Raw genomic sequence first — 14129 nt, forward strand, 5'->3', positions numbered from 1 at the left:
TAGCCCATGTAGGTTTTAGGCTCGCTCCTCTCTGTGCAGCCCACCGATCAGAAATATCGGCATCACCTGGGAGTGTAGTAAAAATGCAGAACTCAGGCCCCATCGGGGCCTAGCTAATTCAAGTCTGCACATTAATGAGTCTCCCAGTGATTCGTGCATACGCTAAAGCTTGAGAAGCCTCAACTAAATGTGCTCACTCGGTCCTCTCGCTGCCTGTGATATAGTAGACCCATTTTACAGGCAAAGAATCTGAGACCCTATGTTAAGTGCTTAGTCTAAGATCACACGATAATAAAGTATCCAAGGTGACATTCAAGAGATCCTCTGACTTCCAATCCTACGCTCTTCCCACTAGACTAAAACTACTTCTTTAAAACCAGTAGGGGAGGGAACTGTCTGTTGGCTGTATGGGATGCTCCCTGATTCATGAAACTTACCAGCCTATTAGATGTTTAAAATCAAAAACAAAAACAAAGCAGTAGAGGAAACGTAGCTATTTCGATGTGTGAAATAGCCTGAAAATGGAGACGGGCCACAAGCAGGAAAAGAAGGCAAGGGCCTGGGTCTGGTCAGTCTCCAGAAAGGCTAACCAAACAGGGGTGCCTGGGTGGCTGAGTCGGTTAAGCGTCAGACTTCGGTTCAGGTCATGATCTCACGGTCCGTGAGTTCGAGCCCCACGCCGGGCTCTGTGCTGTCAGTTCAGAGCCTGGAACTTGCTTTGGATTCTGTGCCTCCCTCTCTCTCTGCCCCTCCCCCACTCACGCTCTGTCTCTGTCTATCAAAAAATGAATAAACATTAAAAAAAATAAAAAAAAAAGAACAGCTAGCCAAACCATTCTGGTTGCAAATCAAATGTAATTACGAGAAGCCATTGGCAAAATCACTCATCAGTATCATCACCTCAGAAAGGAAGTAGGTGTCGGGTAAGTTAGGACAAATAGGCATTTCCACTCCTTATGAAAGTTCCAAATGATCGACTCACAGCTTCTCCAGAAGTTCATCACCCATTGCTGTGGCACTAATCTACTAGTGCCTTCCTGACACCGAGCTCTGCCTCCTAGAGACCCTGCGATTACATGGGGGCCACCCAGATTATCCAGGCCAGGATCGTCTCCCCATCTCAAATCCTGAATTTCTTCATATCTGCAAAATCCCTTTTGCCACATGAGGTACCATAGTCACAGGTTCTAGGGATTAGGACGTGGACACGGTTGGGGGGAGTCATTATTTGGCCAACCACAGCTCTCATCAGTCGGTCAGGGCTTTGAACAATGTCACGTTCAGTAACACCAGGATCGGACAAAAGGGCAACACCCAGTGTGCGCACGTTGGGCAACGACAAACTCTGGTGTGGCCTGAATTACAGCTGGACAGTGATTCTCTGTGCGCTCATCAACAGCGTCAGTCCATTACCACAAAAGATGCTTGATCCTGAGTTGCTGGTGATAATGTTGGGGTATGAAGCATTTTACTTTCAAACTGTGTTTGGGGGCCACCCACCCCAGAGAAGAGGACACACTACTGGGAACACCCTCTCCCTACTATCTACCCTATTCCTGTTTCCACCAGGGCAACTCTGCCTTTATCTGTTTTATGTATTATGCCTCTGCATATACTCCTTTGCCCCAGGGCTATCCCTTTGCAACTTGATGATGACGTCAAATATGGAAGCATTTCAAATCATCTGGTAGACAGACGTTTGAACCCTGTAAAACTGGAAAGGGGTCATGTTGCTGAAATTCATACAAGTCTCAACTAAAGACAAGGGTTTAATAATACAGGACTCCCCGTCAAACGCCTCCTGCTACTTGCCTCGGGCACATTCTGGGCCTCGTGAAATATGTTGCCAAGACCGGTACCTGGTCGGACCCTTGCTTGTCGGACCCTTCCCATGTACGTCTCCCACTAAAAAGTTGTCATCCATTCTGGAACCTTTCTTTTTTGATGCCCACACAGCTTGATTGAGTAGAATGGCCAATTCATCATCCCTGTTTCTCTCCTGAGGAAGGAATTTACAGTTAAATTAGGATTAGAATCAGTACTGATGCAGATGTTTGGCTTTCTGGGAGCTGTTAATCTGAATTAGTGAAAAGTCTGATTTATAAACTAGCCCCACAGAAATGCAGCCTTAATCCTCTAAGGCTCACACAAGAGCTCTGTGACTGATAAAGTGTTGCCAAGAGCAGCCTTAAGGAGCACATTGGATTGTGCAGACATCTCCTCACACACTTCGTCTATGGTCCTAAAAAGTCCCCCATAAAATTCCCTATACACTGTACTTTCATAAGGATCAGAATCTTTGAGTTGGAGAACACCTTAAAGATCATCCAAGCCCACTTGGGACCCACGATAGAAATCTTTCTACCGTGTTCTCTGTTGCCAGCTATCTGGTCATCTAAAGGTCTTGAGCTCGCGGGCCTTCAAAGCCTTGGCTTCTCTCTGTGACCAGCTGTAGATTTTTTTAAGTTTATTTATTTATTTTGAGACAGAGAGAGCATGAGCAGGGGAGGGGCAGAGGGAGAAAGAGAGAGCCAATCCCGAGCAGGCTCCTCCGCTGCCAGTGCAGAGCCCGACACAGGGCTCGTGGTCTCGCGAGCCTGTGAGATCAGGACCTGAATCAAAATCAAGAGTAGGACACGTAACTGTCACCATCCAGGCGCCCCTGACCTACAGCCCCAGCTATAGGTTTTTAAAAGTCTTCCCTGACGTTGAAGTGAAATCTTCCAGACCAGATGTCCAGCTCATTGGTCCTGGTTTTACCTTGCCCCTCAGAACAAGCCCACCCCCTTTCACACAGGACAGACCTTCCGGGGTTTTGAAGACTGTCATCATAGGAACACCCTCCTCCCTGCCCCCGAGTCTTCTCCAGGCAGAGTACCCCCAGTTCCTTCCTATGGCTTTCGAACTATCTTACGGTATCGTGACCTGAGTCCTTTATTGCAGAAAAGGCCTGGTCAGCGTAAGCATAGAGAGACTGTCATGTCTAGAGATTAAGGTACTTGGACTTGCACTTACAACCCATCTTTCCTCCTCTGGGATGCTCAAGCCTTCCACACCAGCGCCAACCCTGCCTGGAGAAGGCATCGTCAATGCCCCCTGGACTTCTGTCCCACTGGCCTACTCTTTGATCCCTCTCCCTAACCCTGCATTTCCCCACTAGGGTCTTTGACTTGCCAAGCCAGCCCCTTTGCACTCCGTCTGGCCTGCGACCACGAAGACCTATCACATGGGGTTGGGGTTAAAATGAGGCCTCACCTACTCAATGAAGGCTTCTTACCCTGATGAACACAATAGCAGAATCTGATCTCTGGAAAGGTTGAGCAGCTGACTTTGAAGTTGTTACAAATGTGGGTCCTTTGAGAAGTTTTATTACATCGGGGTGAAGTCCAAGAGCACAGTTTTAATATTTACAGACTCGGGAGTTAGACGGTTTAATACATCGAATGTTAATCATTTTTAGTATAACACATTATCTTTGTCGTAACCACTAGCATTCTTTTAAAAAGCAGTTTAGTAAAATACGAGAGGAAATGGTGCGTGGGAAATAATTCTAGTACAGTTTGGCAAATGAAGAATGTGTAAACCGCACATTAGTCCATCTCCTAGGCAGAATCAAGTATGGCATGCGCTAGCTTCACTCGTAGCCACTTTAATATACATTTGGAAAATAAACTGGCGATGTCTGAAAATAAATGTAGCAGAAGGGGGACTTTAACTAGCTGCACAGCTAACGGGTTTCAGCGGAGACCTGTGATGATTTGCCAAGTTGAAAGTTCCACCGTGGATTCCAGACAAGAATGTGGCCCTAGGCCAGTCATTCTGTTATTGATGTTTGTACTGCTTGTGAAGACGGTGTTTCGGTTTTGTATTCATTTTTGGTTCCCGGGAGCTGCTCCAGCTCGGTGCCAGGTGGGCCCAGAGGAAGTGAGGGTCAGTTACACTCAAATACGTGGCTTGCGTTCCTCAGCAAGTGGGGTGCAGCCAGATTCTCCAGCAAGCCTGGGAACAGCAGGTAGATAATAGAGGTGTAAGAAGGTACTGGGGAGCGCAGTTTTGCTTCCATTTTAAACGACTGTTATTCCCTCCCACGATCACTGGCTCTCCCTGTTTCCAACCGTGCAACTGCCCAGAGAAAGCAATTCTTTCTCATTAAGATGCTCCAGTCCTTCACCCCCAGTTTGAGTCCTCTTTGTGTCCTCTCTGAATTCAAGTCCACTTTCCCTCTCACCCCTATGTATCCATGTTCGTCAGTGTGGATCTGAAAAGCTGGTGAACCTCTTCCTGTTCTTTCTACACTACTTTCCTTTAAGGGGTCATTGTCAATATTGACTGGCCATGGCGTCCTTCCTGAGGACACAGCAATAGATTTAGCTGTAAGAAGTCTTAGGGAAAATAATTTCCGGTGTCATTTTATTGGGTCTCAATCAAGGTTACTCTGAGGTTTGAAATGGTCTTTATTTCATGTCTCTATCTATCTATACTTAACTTAGACAAATAGTTAGAGTCAGTTTTTCATATGTGGTTTCTGTCCACATCTACAATCCCTTAATCAAAATTCTGAAATTGAAAAAGTCCTAAGAGCTTTCATTTTCAGTAACTTTGAGACAAACTCACTTCACGGCAGAGCCCAACCTCAACTGATGTGCAGATATTTTTTTAAAGTCTTTATTCCTCTTAACTGATGATGTTATGGTAACAATATTAATGAGTTTTTGAGTTTTATAAAAGGGTGCTTCCCCAGATCCCACTTGAGGTAATATATGTATATACACACACATACATACATATATATATTCACACATATACATATATATATACATACACACACTATATATACATATATATACGGTATATATGGTATATTCACATCAAAATTTAAAAAATCTGAACATTAGAATTCTTCTCCCCTTCAAAGGGCTTTGGATAAGGAACAACTGTGTACAAATGCACACATACAAGTTTCCAACTAAGTCCATGAAGCTTTACTGTGATGTAACTGATGAATAAGTTTATTCTGGTAAATAAAACATTTGTGTTTTATGTATATCACCTCAACGCATTTGGTTGTAAGGGAATAATCCCTGGGATTGTTTTGTTTCTTACAGCAGTTGCTCGAGAATAATCCAGTAAATGGAAACGCTATCCAGAAATATTCCAAAGTAAATCTAGAGTCGAGTTTGGTAATACTAGGATGGCCTGAGTCTTATGAGAATGCAGAAATGAATGCAGCTATGAAAGAAAACTAGGTGACCACTTTTCACTTGCAAATCATGAGTATGAGGTCGATTTTCTCGCAGTCCGGCAGCCAGTCAGCTCAGGCCAGTGGATGCTCTGTGCTGGACTTAAAACTTTACTTGGGGGGAATCAAGGCCAAGTTAGCATAACGGCTGGACTGGTCTCATTAAATCTGTTCCCTCGGCCTTTATTTAGTAACCAAAGACAAAAGCAATTGATTAGATTTAGAGGGTGCTTTGCATAAATACAGAGTTTTTACTGCCATTAAGGAGAGTTGTAGGTCCCTGCCCCCGCTGTCCAGGACACACACACATGCACGCGCACACACACACACACACACACACACACACACACGTGCGTGCACCTTCCCAGGAGATACAGTCCCCTATTTCCTCTGCTTCCCCTAATCTCTTGGTGTGTTTGGCAGAGAAATGTACTTTCGGATAGCATTTACTTAGCAGATAGCATTTTAAAATGAGCTTTGCTATATGAAAGAAAATACCTACCTGGGAGATTAAAGGGGCAGTCTTTAGGGAGGCAAGGTACATGGAATGAAAAGGCTCTCTGCACGGGATAGTGACTGACAAGGGGCCCATGCTGGCTTAAAAGGGATCCTGTTCCTTCCCAATCAGCGGCTGAGTATGGAGAAAAAAATAGCCACTGCTGAGGGGGGCGGATGGGGGCAGGCAAGCAGTCTTGGGCAGAGGGGTCCTTTGGGGTCCTTCTTGCTCCAGTTTGAAGGTGGGACCACAGGACGAGATGCCGTCCGGGACTAGAACTGTACTCTCCTGACTGAACTGAGGGGAGAGAGCCGGGCCAGGAGCTGGGAGCATGAGCGGCCGTGAGCCCCGGCCGATGGGTGGGCCGGCCCGCTGGCCCAGCAGTGACACTGCTCTGGCCCCCAGCCCCGGCATCACCATGATGAAACTTCCCTCCAAAGAGGGTATTGGGCTCATGAGATAGGAAGATGAGAGCCCTTCCAACTTCCTGAGGTTGCAGCCCCACTTGTGACACTGAGCCGGAGGGCAGGGGGCAGTGACAGAGCCCAACATGCCAAGCGGCAGCAGAGGCTGATTTGTTACGAGCACAGGGAGCAAACGATTACTAAGAAGACTGTTGATTAGCATCAAAGGCAGAGTGTGAATGGTATCAATTTTCAAATGCTTTGCTTGGTCAGCTGTACAAATTTGAAATCCGTCATTAGACTTGCTCGGTCCTTTATGACCATAACCTCCCGGTAAGAGTCTTACAAAGAGTTTACAAATATTGGGATGGAGGCGGCCAAGAAATGGGGACTCCAGTCACCTGGGTGCCGGGTGCCGGGCACCTGGCAGGGAAGACGCTTCCCACAGTCCCTGCCCTTGGCGTTCTCCCCTCACTTGTCCAACTCGCTGGGGGGGCAGAGGCAAGCCTCCCTCCCTCTGGACCTCAGTTTCCTCCGATTCAGATGGGGGTTGAATTCACTCATCCTCGGCGAGAGAACTAACTATACTGTGTGTATAACTGAGATCATAGCCCCTTGACAGACCTCTGGGTTTCTGAACGAGATGGCACCCGGAAATGAAAAATTATCTCAACTAAAAACAACACGGGACCATTAAGAATTTAAGGCTGCGTGCGGCATGTGGTATGTGTATCTGTGTCGGGAAGGCATGCAACCTTGGTCTAAAGTTTTCACGTGGAATGCGGGAGGCAAGGCCTTCCTGAGAGGGGAGGCAGTGTGACGGAACCCGAGGAACTTGGCCGCACGTTTGACCTCCGGCCGCTCACGGGGCCTCCTGAGCCTCACGTTTCCCACGTGTGGAATGGGACTGTGGGCTCCATTCTGCCTGTATCCAGCAGATCGTGGGTCCTTATGCCGAACGTGGCAGCGGGGGTGCTCTTTGCCCGCTGATCCGAGACTAAATGAGGCAGCGGATGATGTCATTTTTCTTTCAGCCCGCTCTTGGCCACTCCTCAGCCCCCACCTGCGGTGCAAGCCGGCGGGGGCTCCGGCAGCTCCAGTGACTCTGAGAGCAGCTCTGAGTCAGACTCTGACACTGAAAGCAGCACCACTGACAGCGAGTCCAATGAGGCGCCTCGTGCGGCCACGCCAGAGGTGGGTGAAGCGTCCAGGGCCGCGACCATGATTTCCCTGTCACCCACGCACACACACGCACACACGCTGTCGGCACGATGAATACTTCAGGAAGGTATTTGGGTATTTGACATCATTTTTTCCCTCGAAAACATGTGTATGCACAGTCCCTTCAAGAAAGACATTTCTTGCCCTGTGACTCCCTTAGCTTGTCTGAGCCTCAAGCCTCGTCATGTGTAAAATCTGGAAGAGTGATACCTGGGATAGCAACTTCTCTTTTGAGAGAACCAGTCAACACCCACTTTTGGTCGTGGGGACACCACCCCTTACTCCAGGTTGAAGTGCTGAATTGCTGCTTGGCAAGTAAGACCCAAGAAATGTGATGGATTTTTTTTTTAATTTCAATTTGCAGCCTCCAAGTGTGTTTGATAATAATTCATGAACACATTTAACACAGCTCCATAAAATGCCAAAATTATACTTTTGAAATAAAAAATGTGCTCTTCCCCTCCCTTCCTCTCTGAGTCCAGAATAACCCCTCAGTTCCCCCAAGCCTGCACCTCAGACAGCAAGCAGGTCCGTCCAGGGCTCTGTGGACACTCGTTTGTAATAATCTGAACGTGGACCATGTGCCGGGCTCCTTGAGAAGCCCTTGACCTGATCTTTTTCATGTTATCCTCAGAACAATTCTCTGGGCTCCTCGCTATCCTTATCCCCATTTTATAGAATAAAGAATAAGGTTCTGAGAGATTGAGAGAGAACTTTCCCAGCATCTCCCAGGTGGACACTGGGAGACCCAGGACCGAAATCGGGCTCTGTGCACCTGCCAGAGCTCATGCCCTTAACCAACAGTGGCAGCCGATACGATTTCCTCGACCCTTCCCTGCCATTGCCCTGTGCGGGTTGGAATCCCAGCTACTCAAGTGTTTTTAATTCTGTCACCCTCTGTTGGCTGGTGCCATAAGCCTCAGCTGACGGCTTTCAGAAGAAGAGCAGTTCTAATAAAAAATGATGGCTCTTTTAGTTCAACAGGCAGAATTCAGAGTTGGGAATCAAGCACCTGAATTGTACGCGTCATTTCCATGGCTTAACAGCGGACGCTAATGCCTGCATGCATGTCCCCATAAATTGGTTATTGCCCATACACTGACAAAAATGCAGTGTGTTTTTCTTTTTTGGAAGTCAGATCTTTTCATCCTTCAGTAAAAAGAGAAAAGGCTTGTTCTTTTTGCAGTGAACTGCAGCATCATATAGGAGGCACCAGCACTTTGGCAGAGAGGAAGCCTTTCCTTTTGAATTACATGTGAGGCACGTTTGCATGGGTCTTCAGGACCCGAGATCATTACTTCTGCCTCCTGGTGAGAGGTTGGGCAATGAGTCCCACCAAAGGATTTGGGGAACAGGTTTCCCTGCCAGGCCTCCCTGCCCGCTCTCTGGAAAAACCCTCTGTGAAGAATTCTTTCCTTCCTGGCCAGAGTGGAGAATGTTTTCAGAAGAGGAGTAGCCATTTGTTGAAATAAGTAGATCGGGGCTGGGTTGTGGAGTCTTTGTCTACCTGGGTAATTTGATTAGTGTGGATTCCATGTGTGTTTCTAAATGTGTGAATGGGCACTTAACACGCACAGCTTTTATCAGCACTTGGTGTACCGAGTGTCCGTCCAGATTCTTCCAAGAGGTGAAATTCTTTCTTGCTGTCGTTTCTCATCCGCAGCCTGAGCCGCCCTCAACCAACAAGTGGCAGTTGGATAAATGGCTTAACAAAGTGACTTCCCAGAACAAGTCGTTTATTTGTGGCCAAAATGAAACGCCCATGGAGACGGTTTCTGTGCCTCCTCCAATCATCCAGCCAATGGAAGTCCAGATCAAAGTGAAGACAAACCCCAGCCAGGTCCTGGCTGAACCCAAAGAGAGGCCTCTCCTCAGTCTTATCAGGGAGAAAGCCCGTCCACGGCCTACCCAGAAAACTCCAGAAACAAAGGCTTTGAAGCATAAGTTGTCAACAACTGTTGAGACAGCTTCTCAAAGGACAATTGGAAAAAAACAGCCCAAAAAAGTCGAGAAGAACACCAGCATTGACGAGTTTACCTGGCCCAAACCAAATATTACCAGCAGCACCCCCAAAGAAAAAGAAAGCGTGGAGCTTCCTGATCCACCAAGAGGCCGCAACAAACCATCTGCCCACAAACCAGTCCCTAGGAAGGAACCAAGGCCGAACATTCCCTTGGCCGCCGAGAAAAAGAAGTACAGAGGGCCTGGCAAGATCGTGCCAAAGTCCCGGGAATTTATCGAAACGGATTCATCGACATCTGATTCCAACACAGATCAGGAAGAGACCCTGCAGATCAAAGTCCTGCCTCCTTGCATTGCTCCCGGGGGCAATTCTGCCAAATCGAAGGAAACCTGTGGTGCCAGCCTGACCCTCAGCACCTTGGTCAGCAGTAGCAGCAGCAGCAGCAGCAGCAGCAGCAGCAACATATCCGTCAATAGTGAGGAACCAGCTTTTTCGCCCATCCCTGTCATGCAAACGGAGCTTCTGTCCCCTCTACGAGATCACGAGAATCTGAAAAATCTCTGGGTGAAGATTGACCTTGACCTGCTGTCTAGAGTACCCGGTCACAACGCACTGCAAGCAGCACCAGCCAAGCCAGACCCCAAGGAGACTGCGCTGAAGCCCAAGCGCCAGACCGCTGCTGCGGCTGTGGAAAAACCCGCCCCTAAGGGCAAGCGTAAGCACAAGGTAAGCTGTCCCCGGTTGCCTGCCGAGTGAGCATGAGCAGTGGCTGTGTGTTGGCGAACTTGATCTGGAGTCCCATTTGCAAGGAGGCTCATGGCAGTGCATTGCAGTGTTTGGAGAAGGCAATGCTGCTTTCCACGGGAAAGTATTTGACATGACCGGGGAGGATGTGTTAGGAACGGTCCGGGTTTGGCAGGCAGTGTGAAGAGTATCCGATATGGTACACGAAGGATTATGATGTGTAAGAAAGACCATGAAGGCCGTTGCCTTGCCCCAGGTAGCCAGTCCCTGGGATGGGCTCCTTAAGCGACTCCTGCTTTCATGTCCACAGGCCACAGTCCCCACCCTGGCAGCAGCCGGGCACTCAAGTGCTCCTAAGGTCAAAAATGCATTCTCTGGGCCTTGTGAATTTCCCCAGACACACATCAGCATCCCCGCACCTGGGTGATACTTTGATGACCCGGGTTCCTGGCCGACACACAGTCTACCCAGCCCGCTGGGTCCCCTGACCTGTGTGGTTGGCCCGACTTGTGGAAACCTCACCTGCGAGAGGTTAGGGCTGAATTCCAGTGCTACAAATTATCATCAGAAGGAGAGGGATGCCCGGCTTTCTCAGCCAGTAGAGCATGCAACTCTTAATCTCGGGCTCATGAGTTCAAGCCCCACGTTGGGTGTAGAAATTATTTAAAAAAAAAAAAACAAAAAAGCAAAAAAAAAAACAAAACTATCATCAGAAGGGAAAACCCAAAATGGCCTCTTCCATTTCAAATACCTCTAGGCAAGTGAGTTTGTATCTCATAGGCTCATTCTGTTGTACCTCCAGATCTCAGGGTAGTTTTTTAGAGTAACACCATCTCATCGTGATATTTGGGTAGTATTACTTTTAATGGCTGCCACAGAAAGTCTGGGGCTCTTGCCCTGTCACCGTTTCCCCACTCTTAGGGATGACGGCAGTGCAGCCAGGGTCTGAAAATTATAGATTCTCTTTGCTTTTGGTAGGAGATTCCTGTGCCACCCAATCTTTAATCAGAGGGTCACATCGCAGCTCAGCTCACTCAAATGCCAACTTCTTGGTAGGAACTAAGCTAGGCAAGGCCGATTGCTTTTCTTTCTGATCAGAGATGTGCGTTTAACTCCCCTGGCTAATCTAGAAGTTAAAATAGAAGCAAACTGTCTCCCTCGCTCGTGCGTTTTAAATGTCTGCATGTGCCATGTATTTCAAACACTGTATTTTTCTTCCCATTAAAGCCAACGGAAATTGCAGAGAAAATCCCTGAGAAGAAGCCACGTCTGGAGGAGGCCGCCGCTATCTGCCTGCTGCCCCCATGCATCTCACCAGCCCCACCCCACAAGCCTCCCAACACTAAAGAGTGAGTGGTTACCCTGTCTTTGTATGACACCTCGATTGTTCAGATTCTTTAGAAACATCGACTGAAGCCTTTTGTGGGGGGGGGGGGGGGGCGGGGACGGTCCTGTTTCAGAGGGATGGTAAGTAAGAAAACAGAAGTTGCTCAGTCCAGTCCTGACAGCTGTCCCTGGCCACCGGTCTAACGAGGGTGGTGTAAAGGGGGGGAACACAGGCTGCCACATTTGGGGGGACTCCATGAGCTTTCTAGCAGTGTTTCTTTACTCCAACTCATGTGGAGGACCAAAGTGAACTTTCAGCACTAAGGGAAGAGTAAAAGGAGTAAATGAATTAAAAAGGGACAGAATCAAGAAGCACCCATCACTTGAAGCAGATCACCTGCTTCTGGGCCACTTCTAGTTTTGATAGTGATGAAAACAACCCCTTGGCCTTAACGGGATGCCCCCGATGCTGCTTTGTCTCTGGTGCCATTACTTAACCTTAATACAGAGCTTGAGGACTAGTAGGTACCTCCTGAACTCCTCGGAGGCCGGGGACATGACACGTTTGTGGAGGCCAGGGAGATGAGGGGCAGTTGTGTGTCAGGGAAAGCCAGCTGAAGATACGTATGTTCGTTCCAACCAGCTGGCGCCCCTTCCACCTCTCCCTCTTTGCACCAAAGGGCCAGAGTCAGGCGCGAGGCCCCCTTGTCCCCTCACTCAAATGGCCCCAGCCTTCCTCAGACAAGATCCCCCCTCTGTTGCTACCGAGTGTTGGGACCGAGTTCTTCCATCTTGTAAATATCACTTAACTAACAGTCACGTCAGCTACTGGAACCATTCCGTCTGGATACTTATTGCCATAAATTCATTCAACATTAGAGATTACTTCCATCAAAGACCAGTTTTGGAGCCTATTAGCAGCCCAGAGCAGAGAGGCAATCTGGCTTACTGCTGCTAACAATTGATTTCACAGATTACTGTTTAACATCAGTGATATGGCATCAATCAGCCGCATGTAAGATGTCGGAAATAAGTTTTCAGCTTCCATTTGCTTAGCTCCTTGTTGTTTTGAGATGAGAGGTAGGAAAAGGCCAATTACCACGCTACCCACCTGGTATAATAAGATTTGGGCCCCGAGCTGCCCCTCTGCCAGAGGCTCCATAGCGCTTTGTGTGGTGCCTGTGTATCCCGGGTATAACTTCGCTCTGAAACATCCCGTTGCATATTTGGCTTTCTCAGAACTAGCAGCCCCTGCAATGGGGCAAGCTGAGCCCTTCACCACAGAGTGAGCCAGGCCTGTGGGGAAGCGTGCTTCTTCCCCAGTGGTCAAACATGGTCCTTCCATGGCCCTCCTCCTTTCCTGGAGGATGGACTAAAATGGCGTCGCTGGGTGGTACTACCTTCCCAGTTCCCAGGCTTTGGCCAGTTCAGGCCACTTGAAGGCACCAGGAAAAGGCAGGAGGCGTTGCCACAACCATCAGTCTCTGATGCCAGTCTCCCTAAGCAGCCCAGTGACCTGTTATTTCTCCCATGTCGTTGAAGATTGATGACCAACTACTCAGTAAATGTGCCATAATCTGAATTGGCTCTTCATAAAACGGTGTTTCTAACTCATGGTCTTTACGGTCTTTCTGCTTTTGTAGTCGTTAGGAAAGCAGTGTTTACCTAGTAGCATTTATCATTCAGGAGGGGCCCGAAGCAGGTTCTTAGGCTCATCCAACAAATCCATGTCTGCTCTGTCCACTCCTTGTGCCTTGTCGACCCTGCAAACCCCATCCTTGGAAATTTCTATGAGACGGCGTTCACTTTTCTGAATGAATGTTCTAAACCTAGCCAGGAATGCCACACCAGACCATGACAGCTGTGGTTCCTGTTGTCCAGCAGGAGGACCCTGCGGAGCCCCGCCCGCACCCCGCATCCCGCACCTCCCCAGGAGCTTGAACCATCAGCAGGGCCTCTGAAGCACTGAGTGGTGGTGGGGACACACATCTCTTGTCTGCTGGCTTCCTCTGCCATACACGAAGAGGTGCCCAAAGTGGCAAAAACCGTTCTCATAGTAAGGCGCCATAATGGTGACAGAGCGATCTGTAGAACATGCTCTCTGGGTAGCCTTCACCAAGGAAGTTATTAAAGGCCCCATGGTTGTAGCTCACTAGCAAACGCATGGAAAGGGGCCCAGGTGACCAATGTCCGCTGCACAGAATGTGCTGGCCTGTGTGCGGCATCCTGTGTACAGTGGCAGATGGAAAGGCCTAGCCCGACTGTAGTAGCCACTGGCAAATCCAATGCTTCTAGGGAACAGCTTTGCCCCCTGAAGTCCTCACTACCTTCTCAGGCAGCTCAAGTAGTGGAGGAGTGGCTGTGGCTAACAAACCATTCACCGCCCCCCCATAGATGCCATGGCGATGCTTAACATCCCTCCATACAAATACCTGGAAGTCCGATGCCTCCGTATTGATTACACTTAGGGTGGCCTGATGTTTGTGGAGCTTCCTCGTGGACAGGAGTCCAAATCCACATGTTCACCATTGTTTTAATCAGACATCACAGCTATCCGAAAATGGTTCTCCGCGTCAAAACAGTTTGCAAAATCCACTGGCAAATATTTTTTTAGTTCATTTTAACTAATTGATGTAATGGCAGAAGCAGTTATGTTTTTAGAACTGTTGCTGCTTGACAAAAATTGACATAGGGCCACATTTATGAAACAAAAGATGGAAGAGATGGCAAATATTA

The 14129-nt window shown here is 48.3% G+C and overlaps 1 protein-coding gene across 6 annotated transcripts in view; it reads left to right on the forward strand.

Moving 5' to 3' along the window:
• The window catches only part of AFF2 (ALF transcription elongation factor 2), a 468411-nt gene that overhangs the window by 414714 nt on the left and 39568 nt on the right, over window positions 1-14129 (forward strand). For all 6 annotated transcript variants that reach the window (XR_007149018.1, XR_007149019.1, XM_047844523.1 and 3 more), the window contains 3 exons: window positions 7174-7333; window positions 9024-10049; window positions 11295-11416. Coding sequence is in view for 4 of the 6 variants with exons in the window: in XM_047844523.1 (XP_047700479.1) it covers window positions 7174-7333; window positions 9024-10049; window positions 11295-11416 (1308 nt within the window). In the remaining 2 variants the exon portion in view is untranslated. The remainder of the gene's footprint in view (window positions 1-7173; window positions 7334-9023; window positions 10050-11294; window positions 11417-14129) is intronic.

This window comes from Prionailurus viverrinus, chromosome X, assembly GCF_022837055.1.
Source record: "Prionailurus viverrinus isolate Anna chromosome X, UM_Priviv_1.0, whole genome shotgun sequence".
In the NCBI taxonomy this organism is placed as follows: domain Eukaryota; kingdom Metazoa; phylum Chordata; class Mammalia; order Carnivora; family Felidae; genus Prionailurus; species Prionailurus viverrinus.